The sequence below is a fragment of the Plutella xylostella genome, chromosome 8 (genome assembly GCF_932276165.1).
Source record: "Plutella xylostella chromosome 8, ilPluXylo3.1, whole genome shotgun sequence".
In the NCBI taxonomy this organism is placed as follows: domain Eukaryota; kingdom Metazoa; phylum Arthropoda; class Insecta; order Lepidoptera; family Plutellidae; genus Plutella; species Plutella xylostella.
In genome coordinates, this window is record NC_063988.1 from 4210637 (window position 1) to 4225965 (window position 15329).

Here is a 15329-nt window from a genome sequence, read left to right on the forward strand (position 1 = left end):
TTCTTTTAAACATAGGAAGAAAAAGCAATGGAAACTTACCCACAGAACCCCAGTCTGGATACGCTCTGTTGTTGAACCAGCCATCGTACCGCTGTTTCTCATAGTAAATTTCTGGAACAAATTAAATAAAACTTATTATTTCAAAGAAAATTGTGCTAAACTCTTTATTTATTTATCTATAAACTGGCTTTCTGTTGATAGCTTGGGTGACTTAAAAGCTAGATACCATAGATATAGAAAATTAGCTCACTACGATACATACCAAGAGGTCCCGGGTTCGATTCAATCAATTCGACCATCAATTTGTGTTTCTAAGTTTGGTTAGGACATAGAAGGCTGATCACCTGATGACCGAAACAGTGAAACGATCCATGCTGTCGGATGGAAATGTAAAGCAGTCGGTCCTGCGCCTAGCTCTCTTTAGTCGTGTCGGTCAATCCGTCCCATTGGGCTATGAGAGTGATGGAATGCTGGAATGGATGGAGTGCTCCTGTGTTCTGCGCACACACTTGGGCACTATAATCTACTCCTGCGTAGATGGCTGATCTCAATTAAGATTGGCCGCCGTAGTCGCAATTCGGCTAGGAGGCCATTAATTATAAAATTATAGAAACCAAAGTCACCTTCATCAATATACTTTAGAACTTTTTACATAGGTACTATGAGATAAATATCTAACTAATCAATCTAAAACTAATCATCGCAAGAAAACCTTATCGCATAACTCAATCTGATTAAATACAATCACTATGTGTGTTGGCATTTATATAATGTATCGGTACAATGTTACATACACCTGTTAGTTACGACATGATTTATCATCTAATCTAGATAAATTAATTAATACTTGTCTAATGATTTTATCCGCTTGGATAGTTACTATTTGACGATTTATTAAACCATCTGTTTCTCAAACATTTATCTAAATCTATAAATATTTATTAAGGTATTTATTCTTTTATTGCACACTATACAGAAGGAATTATTTATAATCAGGTGGACTTAATGCTAACAGTATTTCCACCAGTCAACCTGAAGTAGATACAAGGATCAGAATGTATAGAAGCGCAAATAAAAAAACATATAAAAAAACGTTAAGTCTTAAACTAATATAATTGACCAATGTGGAACAATTATTTAACCCTTTCACTAGGGCTAACGGAGGTGGCGGCGTCGCCAGTAACTCTTTTAAACTCAAAAAGCTACCGAAATACTTAGTCGGTATTCCTTTACTGAATCCTTTAATTGTGGCATAGGTAATTTAGTTTGTCTTGTTAGTATGGATGCAAACACAAAGATTAAGATGTATACAGTTGATCTTTATCCTTTTGCATGCATTGCAACGATGACATGGATGCTAAATGAAGGCATTCGAACATCCGTTCTAGATGCATACATAAGCGCTTAGATTTCTGATTGCGGCCTTGTGTCATTCCAATGTAACATCACATAAAAGTACCGATATCCCCTCTATTCTTTCTTTCTTAAAAATAAGAACGTATAATGATTTACTCTCAAAATTATATTAGTTAATTTCGTTACTATTTACACATCTGGACATTTTATTTGGCCCTTTTTAATAGGTTTCAATAAGAACCTATACATAACTAATGGCCCGATAATGGGTCTGAAAATAACAGCCTACTTACAAAAAATACGTAATGATAGCGCTGGACCATAGTCTAAAAAGATGGATGACCTTCTTTTGACTATATTAAGTATTCTTGCCGATATAATTACTATTTGTTCAGAGTTTTTTTACAATGACAAACTTACGGAAAAATAAAGAGGAAAACTTTAAAACAACGGGTAACAAAGTATTGGTAATAAATTAATGTAATACTGTAGTCTTGTGAAAGTAGAGGAAATATGATCCTCTTTACTTATAATTTTAAAATTATGACCTATGTGAATGTGGCTTTGTAGCATAGCAACTAAGCCAATAACTGCGCTGCATTATACACGGGGTCCCGTAAATAGTGGACCCACGGAAAACAAAAACGAGATACAGGGGGTTTACAATCAAATGTTTGACTCAACACTTTCAAGCAACTGTAGGCATTGACAGAACACAAATGAATTTCTCTTGAAGTGCGAGTTTTGGTGATAATTACTGTGTGTACGTGTCACGACTCACGCTCATCACGTGACTTATCGAATCACGACACGACATTTTTACGGCTTCGCTTTGGTAACTTAATAAATTTAAGTTTTAAAAATATAGTACGTACCTACTTTTTCAAAACGATTAAAATTATTATTCTTATAAATAGGGACTGTTTATGACACTTAGTTCAAGTTAATAGTATAGTAACTATAGTAACACCGAGAATACGTATTGTATTTCTGATTGAGAAATACTGTAAAAAAACGAAAGGTTCAAACAGTTTTTTTTTACTGTGTTTCATAATTAACCGATTGGTCTAATTTATAAAAACCTACTTTTATGTCAATTTAGGTCCATAGCAATTTGTCAATCAATGTTTAAAATATATTTATTTATTAGAGTGACCTAGATATTAAAAACGCAAGTGTTCACACATATTTACTGCCTTCATGTATGTTTCATGAGCCATTATATACTGATCATTATGTCATTATAAAATACCAGATCAATGCCTATATTTATTATTGTTAGAAATTCATGTATTGACACTGCGCTACATAGCAATACGTTCATAAGAAATATGAATGCATGTACATTTATAAACACTCTGAAATAGTCTATAGTGTTTTCATTATTTCGAAATCATTAATTGGTTTAACAATTACAAAACTATATGATTCACTCACGTTTTCTTTACTACCGAAAAGGTAGTGACATAGATCAGAGTGACAACAGGTTCAAGTGGCCAATAATTATTTGCCTCCAGATGTTATCACAGCCTGTCAGAAGCATAGTCAGTTGACAACTAGTGGGAGTGACAGGTCAGAGAAACCACGCAGTATGTGATTTCGAAACTATAGAAATGGAATGCAATGTCATTGCCGACGGTACTGGTATGGACGTTGTCGCTGTGACACTGACTTTGATGATCATTACATTACCCACGGTCGTCTCGGCAAATAACACCCCACTTCTACCACTTCTAGCTTTTATGTTGAATAAAAAATATATGTATTGGCATAATACTTAGGTACAACTTAAAACGTGATGACAGTAAACATAATGCGGACAGTTTTTTGTTTTGTTTTTGTATGTGACACTTGATCAATATTGTTAAGTAATAAATCTAAGCCGACGGTGGACGGTGGATTTCTATACCCAATCTATTTTGTGCAGTATCTATAAATGCGTTTAACAATTTTGATAAACTGTGTAAAATAATTTATCTACCATAAAAGACATACAACGTAGATGTGACAATGCATCGTATGGTAAGAATCGGGTCGGGTTTCTATTAAATGTGATTCGTAGTGTAGTGAAGTGATACCTCTGGTTCCGATTATTTATGTCAAAGGTAAAATTTACTTCAATATTTACTTGCGGACCCTTCTCATGCATCAACATGATTATCAAATAACAACATATCAGCTGTCACCTGCAAGCTGCAGGCCACCTAGATTCCAATTTGCTTGCTAATGATTAGCAGAAAAACAGGCGTCAACTCTTTAAACATAATTAGCGTAAATAATCCAACTCCATATGTCAATCTAAACCTTAAACTGCGTTTTTAATTAAACATAAACAACCAATAATTTAAAATACCGAGTTTTATTAACATATATTGAAAACAATAAATTATGCTCCCTACTAACGAGACTGACATGTTAGTAGCACGATCACTGACAGCCAAGGAACTAGGTTATGCTGACAGATAGACAGACAGTCAGACATGGAACTAGGACTAATTATATCGTACTAGGATCAGTAAAAAGTCTTCTAGTAAATTTGCTGTATGGGCACTATTCAAGACTATGGAGCAAGGCTTCGCTGGTTTGAATGAATAAATACCTATGTATATTCATACGCATAAGGTACTTAAGAACTTTCATTTATGTCTCTAAAGTTATTGGGGTCGAAAATGTTATTTGGATCACATTTTTATGATATTCGATACTATGTATTATAAAATGAATAAGGTGCCTATGGAAAATTAAAGATCGATTACTCACAGTTTTTGCGGCATTAAGAACTTTTGTGAAGTCTATTATTGAGTCGGATAAAAGAAAAACAAATCCGGCTAGAACGTTTTTGCTCTAATAAATGTTTTTACTCCAAAATGAGATCATGCATGACAAACAACTTCATCTCAACAAAATTCTAGCTTAAAAATGCAATTAGTTAAGCATATTTGATTTGATTTAAAAGCTAGTCCTTTGATAATTTTGTAATTTTATTACAATACAGTTATTACGGATAACTATGTAGATTTTGTCTACTCGTAAAAAAGTTTTTGTACTTTTACAAGGTTTTAAAAAAGGTACCTCAAAGGTGGCTCAGAGGGACATTCTAGAGGTACAGTAATCTCGTTCTAGGATTTATATGTATATTTTTTAAACTTAGTTGGTGACGTAGGGCTTCGATAAATATTTTTACAATACATTTTCGTAGGAGGAGCAGTATAAGCATACCTGTAACTAAATACTTTACTATGTAAACATAACATTTGTATGAATCTATAAGGAAACGATAAATCGCAATTAACATCCTCTTTAGTTTATGATTAAGTCATAAAACTGACGCGAATGTATAGGCTTACTATTACATACATAATAGCTATACTTTATATTCACATGCATAATTTTAGGCAAAAAAAGTTTGATGATAAATCAATTTGTGAAAATTGAGATCGCATAAGTTCATAATTTACAGATACTTGCTTATTAGGTTATGATGACATACGCATGTATTAAGTGTCTTGACAATTTGCAAAAGGTTCAAATAGAGGCGGAAGCGGAAGTTTGATTAACCTATAGATGACAATACGATATACCGCCTAATACCACTGAATATTTGCGGATTATTTAACGGTAGGTACCTATCATTCCATATGAGTATAATAATAAATAATAAGTAATTACTATACGAGTATGATACAATGGCAATGTGAACTTAAAAGCGTATACTATATCCTGAAAACAGAAATTCAGGGAACTTTTATTTTATTTTTCTGGCGTCGTCGACCAATTAAGTACTATGAAAAAGTATAATACACATATTTTTGTATGTATAAATCCCCCCTTTCATGTTTAGCGTTAAAGAATATTTTTTATTGGCGAAACTATCTCGTACTATATGCCACCGTACACCGGCACCGTTTGGTCGCACGCTGGCTTACGTCACAGCAATAGTTATCACCGGCCTTCGACTTTCACTATCGCGGTGACATTATGAAGGCTTCTCCTACTGTGGGTTAGTTTCATACATCCTAGACATACAGTCTTTAAAACACCGGCATATTGATTTTAATTTAGTAAGTACATACTCAATACTCAATACTCAATACATAGTCAGTAGGTACTGTTAAAACCAAGAATTCAGTTAAAATATTACAGAAAATAGATTTCAGTAAGTTCTATCGACATATTTTATAGCATAATTATATATATAGAGACAGGACATCTTATTTTTAAAATTATTCTATCTTTGTTAATAATACAAAATTTTATCGTATGTATTGTATGACTCAAAACATAGAAAATGCCGATCAATAATATTTACACGAATGGCATAATACAAAATCTTATTTCATTATTCAAACTATGTTTGAAGTATACAAATACCCCGCCTATGCCTGTTCGGAAGTACATTTTGATGGGCGGATTAGTTTTAAATTGCACTCAACAATCAACATTATTTGAAGAAACCGTATTTAAACACTAGTTAAATTGAAGAAGGTTTCACAAAAATGCGCTGATCGTCGTGATAAATTCCCAGTTTCCTTCGAAATTGAATTTACAAGACAATTTTTTTGTCGGATTTACAAATTGCTATTAATCTTCAGATAGTCCACCAATAAATAAAAAAAAGACCAGTACAGTATTTCCCTTTCTTTTTATAGTAGTAAGTTAAATGTCAGTTTAGTTAAAGGGAAATGACAAGGAAGTACTACATTTTAATGTTAAATTAAACTCCAACAAATATTTCAGATAAATTGACATTTACCGATACATTTTATGCTTTTGAACTTTACCGGAATAACATTTCCGATATTATAGAAATTACAATTATTTTGTTTTAATTCATTCTACTCATAGGAAGGAGACCCGTACCCCAGCAGTGGGGACGTGATGGGTTGCGAGCGATGGTATGAGATGTTTTAAGTAAATACTCTTGAATGCTCTCAATACTTACATATTTCTTTGGCATTTTTTTCAGTTTTTGCCAGTAGATCATGTGTGGTTAAATTTATCAAAACCATCATTTTTACATGCCAATTCGCTGTATCTTCGATTTCCAAGACGGTTGCGCCTCCTTGTATGGAAAGAGGGTAATTACATTGGTGGAACAGAAATAAACAAAAGATATCCATGTAAATTTTATAGACGTAATTTTATTGTCACAGCGCAATTTATTACGGTATGAAAGCCTACCTAGGCTTTCATTGTAGCTCAAATATGTATAAAATATATTTTAATTTTAAATCTCGACTTTCTTTCCTGAGGTCATTGGTTCCTTAGTAATCCTTGGATTTACCAATGAAATCTTTAGAAATAAGGAATTGGAGTACAATTTATACTATGTTGAAGGAAAACATCGTGAGGAAACCTGCACATCTACATTTCTAGATGTGTACCATAAGTGCCATTCCAGGAACGGCGATACGGCTTGCGACCTATCACGTGAGCCATAATAAACATCTTTGTATTTATACCAATACTTTATAATTACTCGCCTATTGAGACATAATGTTTTCTAATAATTTGGCATTTAAAGACGCACACGATGCGTAGAATAAATTCGCTCTTGACCACTATTGTACCTGCGAGAATGTCAAGGGCCCATAACGCAATTAAAGTCATTTGCTATACGAATAATCTGGCACCTCAACATCCATACTTTAGCTATTAGTATCGTACAGTGATACAGGTAATGGAAGAGCGCTTACAAGGAAGGTATAAAAACTGTTATTAAATGTAGTAGACTCTTCTTACACTGTGCTTCTTTTCTCAATAGCAACAATTATTAGCACGGTTGATTAGCTAGACAGGCAACTTTGTAAAGTGATTGAAAGAATTGACTTAAACCTTGTCTTTGCATTTAACGAAGATAAAAATAAAATTGTATACGTATGTATGTAAGTACAGTCATGTATGTACTTAATGCAGTACTGTACTTAAGTTGTTAGATGAAGATACTGGAATGGATTGAATGCAGAATTTAATGATTACTTCTAGCTCATCTAGACTACATTTAATTGCTATATCCTTGAATGAAGAACCGGAAATGGAAGCGGTGCTCCAAGGTCGCGGGGAAAGGATCGCAGATGTCAGACCGGCGCGTGCGCAGCTAAATGTCAGCTTTGTGACGTCACAGAATTGAGATCAACTAAGTTGGCATATGTATAATTATGTAGACAGGACTCAAAAGTCATGCAAAGTTGTGGTAATTTGATTAATACAACAACTTACCAATGAATACAATTATGATGAAATAAATTTAATACCGTACTAGTATTGCTCTGCATAGTAACCATCATGGACAGAGTGCCTGCTTTATTTATTCGTATTTATTAATGAGCATAAAATAAGTTAGTACAATATGTATGATCGTGACCGGAGCCGGGGTATAGACGTGAATGAGACACATAGGTACTCCACATCCTTGTTTGGTTGATGTCTACTTCAGTTAGTAAACGTATTCATAAGTGTAACATTTACATCCGCATTGTACAGTCGGCACAAGATATTTGTATACCAACCCGACGCGAACACTTTGGGCCTTGCCATAGATATACTGTATTATTACCACAAAAAACTTTAATTATTGTTTAACATGTGTTAAAAATTTAATTTGACAGATTTTGTAGACCTTTGACAGCGCTAAACATCTATTAAATACTGTCTTAGGTATTGTGGTAACTTGGGTGTATCATACCGAAATATGAAAATACATAGAGTATCGATTATGTCCTAGGATGATTAATTGAATTCTCCAAATTACTCTGGGGTGGATTACTGTGTTTTTGCTTGACTGTACCTACAGTTGACATCCGCTTTGCATGTTTAACGGTTTGTGGAGGATACACACCTACTCTACATTTTAATGCTTCAGTCACTTCTCAAGGTTTTGACAGAGGTTTGTACCTATACGGTCAGCTTCAATAGACGGTTAGTGAGTTTGACCAGGTATGAAAGTGTATACTGTATAGCTACCTACCAATGAATAAAGTCACCAGTCTTCTAATAGAACTTATCAAAAATAATCAAAATATTAGATTACTTGGGTAGTGAGGTGTTAAGTCGAGACGTTTCTTTTGCTCCATCTCCATCTAGTTCGTATTGTTTATCAAAGATATAAAATATAACTTGAACTAAAAGTATGTAGAAATCACACTCATTCATATTTTTCTTTGCATCTCCCTGCTATTTACTTTTAGATAGCTGATAGACTTTTCTTTTATAACAAGTAGGTAAAGTGAGAAACTTACCAGGATCTGACAGGCAGGGTGTGACGAGGGCGGCGAGCGCTACGAGTGTCCACACCGCGCTGGAGGAGCATCGCGCCATCGTGTATAGTGGAAATCTGGAACAAAGTATAGTATTCGATTACTACATGTGGTAATTAATGGGTGACATCACCAGCACAAAAGGGGTTATTCCCAAAATTTCACAAAGAGATTAGTTAGTCACAGAAAGACAAATATGCAACCAATGAATGTGAAATGTTTCTGCATTTTCTTATTCTTACAAAGAATGCCTCTGTTTCGTGTTATCATAATTCTACAGAACATATTCGTTTCAGTCTTTTAATGACCAAATGAAGAGGAATTGATATTTTTGCACAATACTTAATTTGGTAAAAATTATTCTTCTGACTGATATAACAAAAAAACGTATTTTTATTATATGTTTTGTTAATTAAATTTTAAAACTACAAATGGTGTATTCAATCATCATCAAACATCTCGAGGCTTGATTGAGATGGCGAGTAATCTTCGCGTCAATCGCATGTCACGAACGAATAGGAATTTTATCATTCATCCGGATAGTACCTTGTATATACCTACCAACATCTATGTAAATACTTATAAACAGAGTGGAGTTTTATCGGCGATCGACGCAAACGTAATGATCAATTTATTTTGGTATACTTAAACTAAAAAGTATACCAGTATGTACAGGTACATACATATACAGATACTAACAACGAAGAAACCGCCAGATTTATATGAACATTTAGGTATGCAAATTATACTGCACACGTTACGGTCTAGAAAATATCAATCTATGATTGAGACTACTACAATAATTATAAAGTTTAGCAATTACAGTTATTTGGCTCTACAGATAGGAAACTATTTTTGAGATGGCTTAGACATAGGTTGTGGGTATCAAGGCTAGATTTCCTTACTGCAAGATACATTCTCATTCACACTGTAGGCAGGTATTATTCGTAAGTATGTACCTAAATAAATAAAAAACAAAGTACGAAAAGCCTATTTCATTACTTAACGAAATGTGGATACGTGTGTCATTCATCATACAGAACTGGGGTCGTTGAACGTTAAAGTTCACTAAAGTTCAGAAGTCTTTTGGCGAACATTACCGGCTTGATGTACTTGAGGGCGTAAACTTGACCATTCAGGCACTTACATGTGACAATTTACATACTTCTTGGTAGCCATGCCTACATGTTTTCGATTAAATACAAAAACAATAAACAATATTATCAAAATTTATATTCGTAAATCAAGTTTAGCTGCTTCACGCCTACAGTAAATACTTACTAATAACTAATAGGTTACATGACATATGCCTTATTTTACTTATTTTATTTGCATTTGCACACTTCACAGTAGACCAATTATTTATAGTCCTCATGAATATCTGTAGGCATGTAAGTATACTTAGCTTAATCTCAATATACTTAAACAGCGATATGCTAATTCATCCCATTTGGGAAATACTGGTTTATAACTTGGCAACTGGTTCACCGTATGATTCCAATGAATTAATGGCACAATAATGATGTTTTCATAAAAATATTAGGTACCTTTAGATCCTTTTAAATGTCTCCTTATTATATATTTATATTAATATATTATTTATTTTTGTGTCAAAATAAAAAAAGATATAAAGCATTCACTCTGTAAAATTTGTAAGATTGAGTCACATATGCCTATGCCTATACTTAACAAAACTAGCTGTTCCCCCGAGCTTCAATTCGCCTTAAAATGTTTTCTGCCCTTAACTTTAATGCCCTTTTTTCTTAGTGCTCACCTACACTACCTAAGGAACTTACGTGCCAAGTTTCATGATTGTAGCTTGAGCCGTCTGGGCCATGCGTTGTTGCCTAATCAGTCACTTTCTTCTTTTATACATATATACAGATTATTTGGAATACCTTTTTGTGTCCATTGCTGTTATATTATAATTTAATAACAACATGAATGATACGTGACTTGACAGATGTAAAGTTCAAAGATCATTGAAGTGATCGCTCTGCCATATCCCACTAGCCACGCAAAATATCTACCCACCACAACGCTATGAAAAGATATAACATGAATTCAGCTAGAAGGTAACAAAAGCTAGTATTAGTCAATTTTAATAAATCACGCAGATTACCTACTAATAATATAAATATTATCAAAACTCAATGCAACTTAAAAAGGCAATCATAATCGTATTCCGGGTGTATTTTTTTTCGGTGAGGTCTGATTCATAGCGCTCACTACAGAGTTGATGGCTTGGATCCTGTGACATTTTATACCAGTGTTTCTTTGAAATTTATCATTGCGCATACCTCTTACGCCAAAGTAAAATATCGTAAAATACCTGAACATCTACAATAAGTATATGACCAGATGTGTGGATCCACCAATCCATATTGGATCAGCGTAGAGGGTGAGCTTGGGAACTGGGTTTAGACCTACATGCAAGAGCTAAGGGTATTGAAACAGAATAAAATAGTATGTAAGTTTTAGAAAAACTCATCAACTTAAGCGTACGTCTACTTATACCTCCTTAGCATCTTCAAGTAAGCAAGCAGTAGGTATCACAAACATTGAATGCGCAGCGGAAAGAAGCGTCGCCGCGCTGACCTACATCGCGGTTGCGTAACTGAAGATATTGCACTTGCATCAGCTTCTTCGTGTCTCATCGACCACAGCAAGGACGTCCCCGTGTTTACGTTTACTATCAACTATTTGAGGCGACTAATGTCTTTGTGTGGGGAAGAGAAGACAAAGAAAATTGTAGTTACCGCCATCGCCAATTAGAGTCTGCAGGCTGTCTTTGTATTGTCTATCGTGATTAGCTTTTCATGGTTGGTTCGGTTTGATGTTATGCGATGTGGACATTTGTCTTCCTTATCAGCTTTATTTAGCACATAATTAGTGATTGAATGTATTGATTCGCAAGTCATGGCTAAGCTCTGACAAAGTTTTAAGGGAATAGCATGCATGCCAGCAAGATTTAAAGTTGCCGGGATTGAAGTACTTACAGTTTCACAGATTGACTCAAATCTGAGTTCTAAAGGTATAGCAACCACTTCTTTTAAAGGCAGTAGTTTTCCTTCACTAAGATATTCATGTTATACATGAAATATGTGGTACATATTGCTTTTAGACATGATGAAGTGACTGTCTAATCTCTGGCGAAGGTTGAACGATTGGTTTCAAATACCAGCGACATAGATGTGGGCCCTTCCTTCAATAGCGCGCCCTGAGGCACACTCCAGCTGCGTGCGTTGCGAGACAGAAGCATACATAAATAAATAACACCAGTTTGTACATTACAAGTATTACAACATAATAAATCAATACAAAAATGTTGAATACTTTTTAATACTTGATTTTCAGGAGTTTCCAAAACTGAATCGAATTGAAACCCCAAGAAAACAGAACAAAGCTGAAGCCCACTTAATATGAAATTAATTAGTATTTATAATGTTTATCTTTTAGGAAGGCAAGCAAGCATTTCAAGCAATGGTCGATTTTTTCTAAGCTAGAGTAAATAGTGACTTGATGATCCGGAAACCCTAATATGTACCTACTCCGATTTCAATAGTAGTTTGCTCACTACACATCATCCGTTTGAGATTTACCAAATAAGATAATGGGCGGTCATGTATAATTGCATTACTTAAGTAATTGGCTAGCAAAATTGACCCATATTTTAACAGCACAAGGTTGAATTAACAAATACTTCATTGTGCTTGGAGCAGTACTACTGCTATCTTTGTTAGTATCAAACGTTCGTTAGTTTCGGATTCCCTTGGACAGATGGTCGAGACTTAAAACAATTAATTATTCTGTAAGATTTATGATCTTTGTTTAGTTATATGTAGGTATATAACTATTTTGAAAGAGTTTGATTACCTATGTATTTGATTCTGTACCTATGCTGTGTGAACAGTTATTTACTGATTAAAATGTTCTCATACTATACTTACTTAATACTTTTGTGAATGAAATCAGATTTGTAAAACAATAATGGGCACTAAATTAGTTTTGAAAATGACTAGAAATTAACATCATCATTAATCCGAAAAATTTAATTCCTATCTGTGTGCTTTGTGACTTCAAACGATGTTAATACAAACATTATATTTAACCAATAATGAAATTAATGAAGGTACGACAAAGCAAAAATAACCTTAAGAATCCCATTCAACCATTTTTGTCCAAAAAAATCAAACAATTGTAGTACACACATGAATATATCTAATTTATGTTAGTATTCGTTCTATTATGTTTATGTATGCAGACTGAATGCAACACAACATACATAAGGATCCGATGTGCTAGCGGTTAGGTCACTGGCCGGATCTTCATAGCTCACTTTAAACTATATACAAGAGATACCATAGTAATAATTTATGGAGACTTTAGATCCGCGATTCCGCGATCATTTAATAAAAGCTTGAGAATATATTCATATTTATATGAAATCAATTCAGGAAACTAATGTGCTATGTACGCGTGTGAGTATAACATAAGTAAAATAACTTATTATGAAATTTCTAGGGGCTTACCTGCTTAGAAGCCTGCATATTAGCTCTTTAACAACCTCTAAGAGGTTACAAAAACCTAACAAACGTTAAGGTTAAAGTGTGCATTAATGTAATGATTCTTGCAAATACCTCGATGAAGGAGGGTTAACAAAGTGGCTTGACAAATATTTATACCTGTCCTCTATGAAGTTGTTAGGCGTTTAGGAAAAAAGTTAAAACCTATTTTTTATTCCATATCAACAAAACAAGAGGTTAGTAGTATAACATAAGCATTAGCATTGCGAATGGAAATGTATCGGGAAACTTATAAGCTGAGATATATAACTTAACGAATCTCACATATGAATATCGATATGAAGAACAAATTTAGAGGTTTAGAGGCTCCGTCCACCAGAGCGGCTCGCGCCGTCCTTGCGTTCACCGCGGCCCGCGCGGCGCGTTATCATCGAATGTCATCGCATAGCAACCACCAGCTAGCCAGCATCTTACTAGAAAGGCAAACCAACTCACCTCAACTCCAATTAGACATTATTCCAACGAGCGCCAAGAAACACCACATTTGTTGACACCGAATAAATCCGCCGGTGTAGAAGTACAATTTAGCGTAAATTTTGCAATGTTGATGAGAAAACGGAAAATATGATTTGCACACGGACTGTTTACGGAGCGAAAGCGGGTATTCGATCGCGGAAGTGAGTTGTGCGCGTGCGCAGGAGCTGGCGTGCGGTTCAGCGATCAGCTCACGGCGACTGCCGTTTCTCCGGCGGCGAGGTGTCGCGAGGAGAAAGTCTCGGCCGTGGAGCGCCCGCCGGCCGGTGGAGGGGGCCGTGACGTCGACGCCATCCTACGCCTGCTGAATGAGCAGAGCCAGATTCGCCAAGTTGCCTCACACGCAGCGAGCACGTCTTCGAATGAGCTGCCTCTGCGTGCGTGACCAAGTTAGTCGCGGATAAAAACAAGCGGAGTCTACTGAGACAATCACATTGATCGGGTAAACAAAGGATACAATATTAATAAAAATAATGGTGTAGACTAATAAAAGCTAATGTCAGCATTGGCGTGTCTGTCTGAAACGGCTAATAACGTCTAGTGTGAACTCTGGTCGGGACTTAATGATTATTCGCATGGACTATGACATCGTCGTTGACCTACTGCCAAAATATGTTTAAATGCGAAATCACTTTTCTAATATCTTGATCAAAGTCCGACAAAGCTTTTAAGACAACTAGTTACATGTCACGTGATGACAAAACAAAACCAACATTACAGCGAGATTTGAGAATCCAGCATTGTTTTCTGCTGACGCACAGTCATTCAATTAATTTTTCATGTGAACCCATTAAATTTAATACAAATGAATACGAATGAGTGACCAAGAAGAGTGGCAGTCACAAGTCGTAATTCAGGCAATTAGTGTTGTTCCCGCATTCCCACGAAACTGCCAAGTAATGTGTTCCACCGGGCGACCCCATCCCTAGAGACACAAACACTTATTTTATCATCACTAGGTGTCTAGTGTCTACCAAAAAACTTACCACAGTTAACGCAGTAACATTAATAATGTAAGAATTGCGACAAATCATCGGTCAATAAGTCTTTTTGTTGTAATGTCTACTAGACTAATGTCTTAACAACATGTGATTATTTTAGTCTTTAATGAATCAAAAACACAAAATCAGCAAAGTAAAATACCTACTTATATAACTAAACGATGGATATTTGTTGCCTGATGATGATGATGAAAAAAATATCTGGCTGTTATTTTTACAGTTTAATCATTAAGTATGTTTATGTTTTAATATTTATAATATTTTACAGATATACCTACCATACATTAACCCACATTCGTGGGGTGTGTACGGGCTACGGCTACCGTACAATAGGTACTTACTTAGATGTTATATGTATTATGTATATTGCTATAAGGTTGAAATCAGATTGATACTTAAACACACATACATTACTTGTTTACTATGCAGTAATATTTTATAATGGAAATAAATTAGTGTTAAAACAGCGCTCATTGGGTTTGGTACTATCAGCCTTAACATAACCCCAAATCTTATCATCTATCATTATCATAGAACTGTAAACACACTACAGTTTTTGGTCCTTCGAAAATAAAGACCAGCGGTCCGTGTGGTGATAAACAATCAATAGTGTGAAGTTTCTGGTGATTTCTTGGTGCAGCTGCGATTCGGTTTGA

The 15329-nt window shown here is 34.8% G+C and overlaps 1 protein-coding gene across 1 annotated transcript in view; it reads right to left on the reverse strand.

The window, feature by feature from the left end:
* LOC105389437 (dual oxidase) overlaps positions 1-13961 on the reverse strand; it is a 49203-nt gene extending 35242 nt beyond the window's left edge. The window contains exons 1-3 of the mRNA XM_048622382.1: positions 13634-13961; positions 8595-8689; positions 40-111 (exon numbers count right to left, since the gene is read on the reverse strand). Coding sequence (XP_048478339.1) covers positions 40-111; positions 8595-8673 — 151 coding nt within the window. The 5' untranslated portion in view covers positions 8674-8689; positions 13634-13961. The remainder of the gene's footprint in view (positions 1-39; positions 112-8594; positions 8690-13633) is intronic.
* Between the last annotated feature and the right edge of the window lie 1368 nt (positions 13962-15329).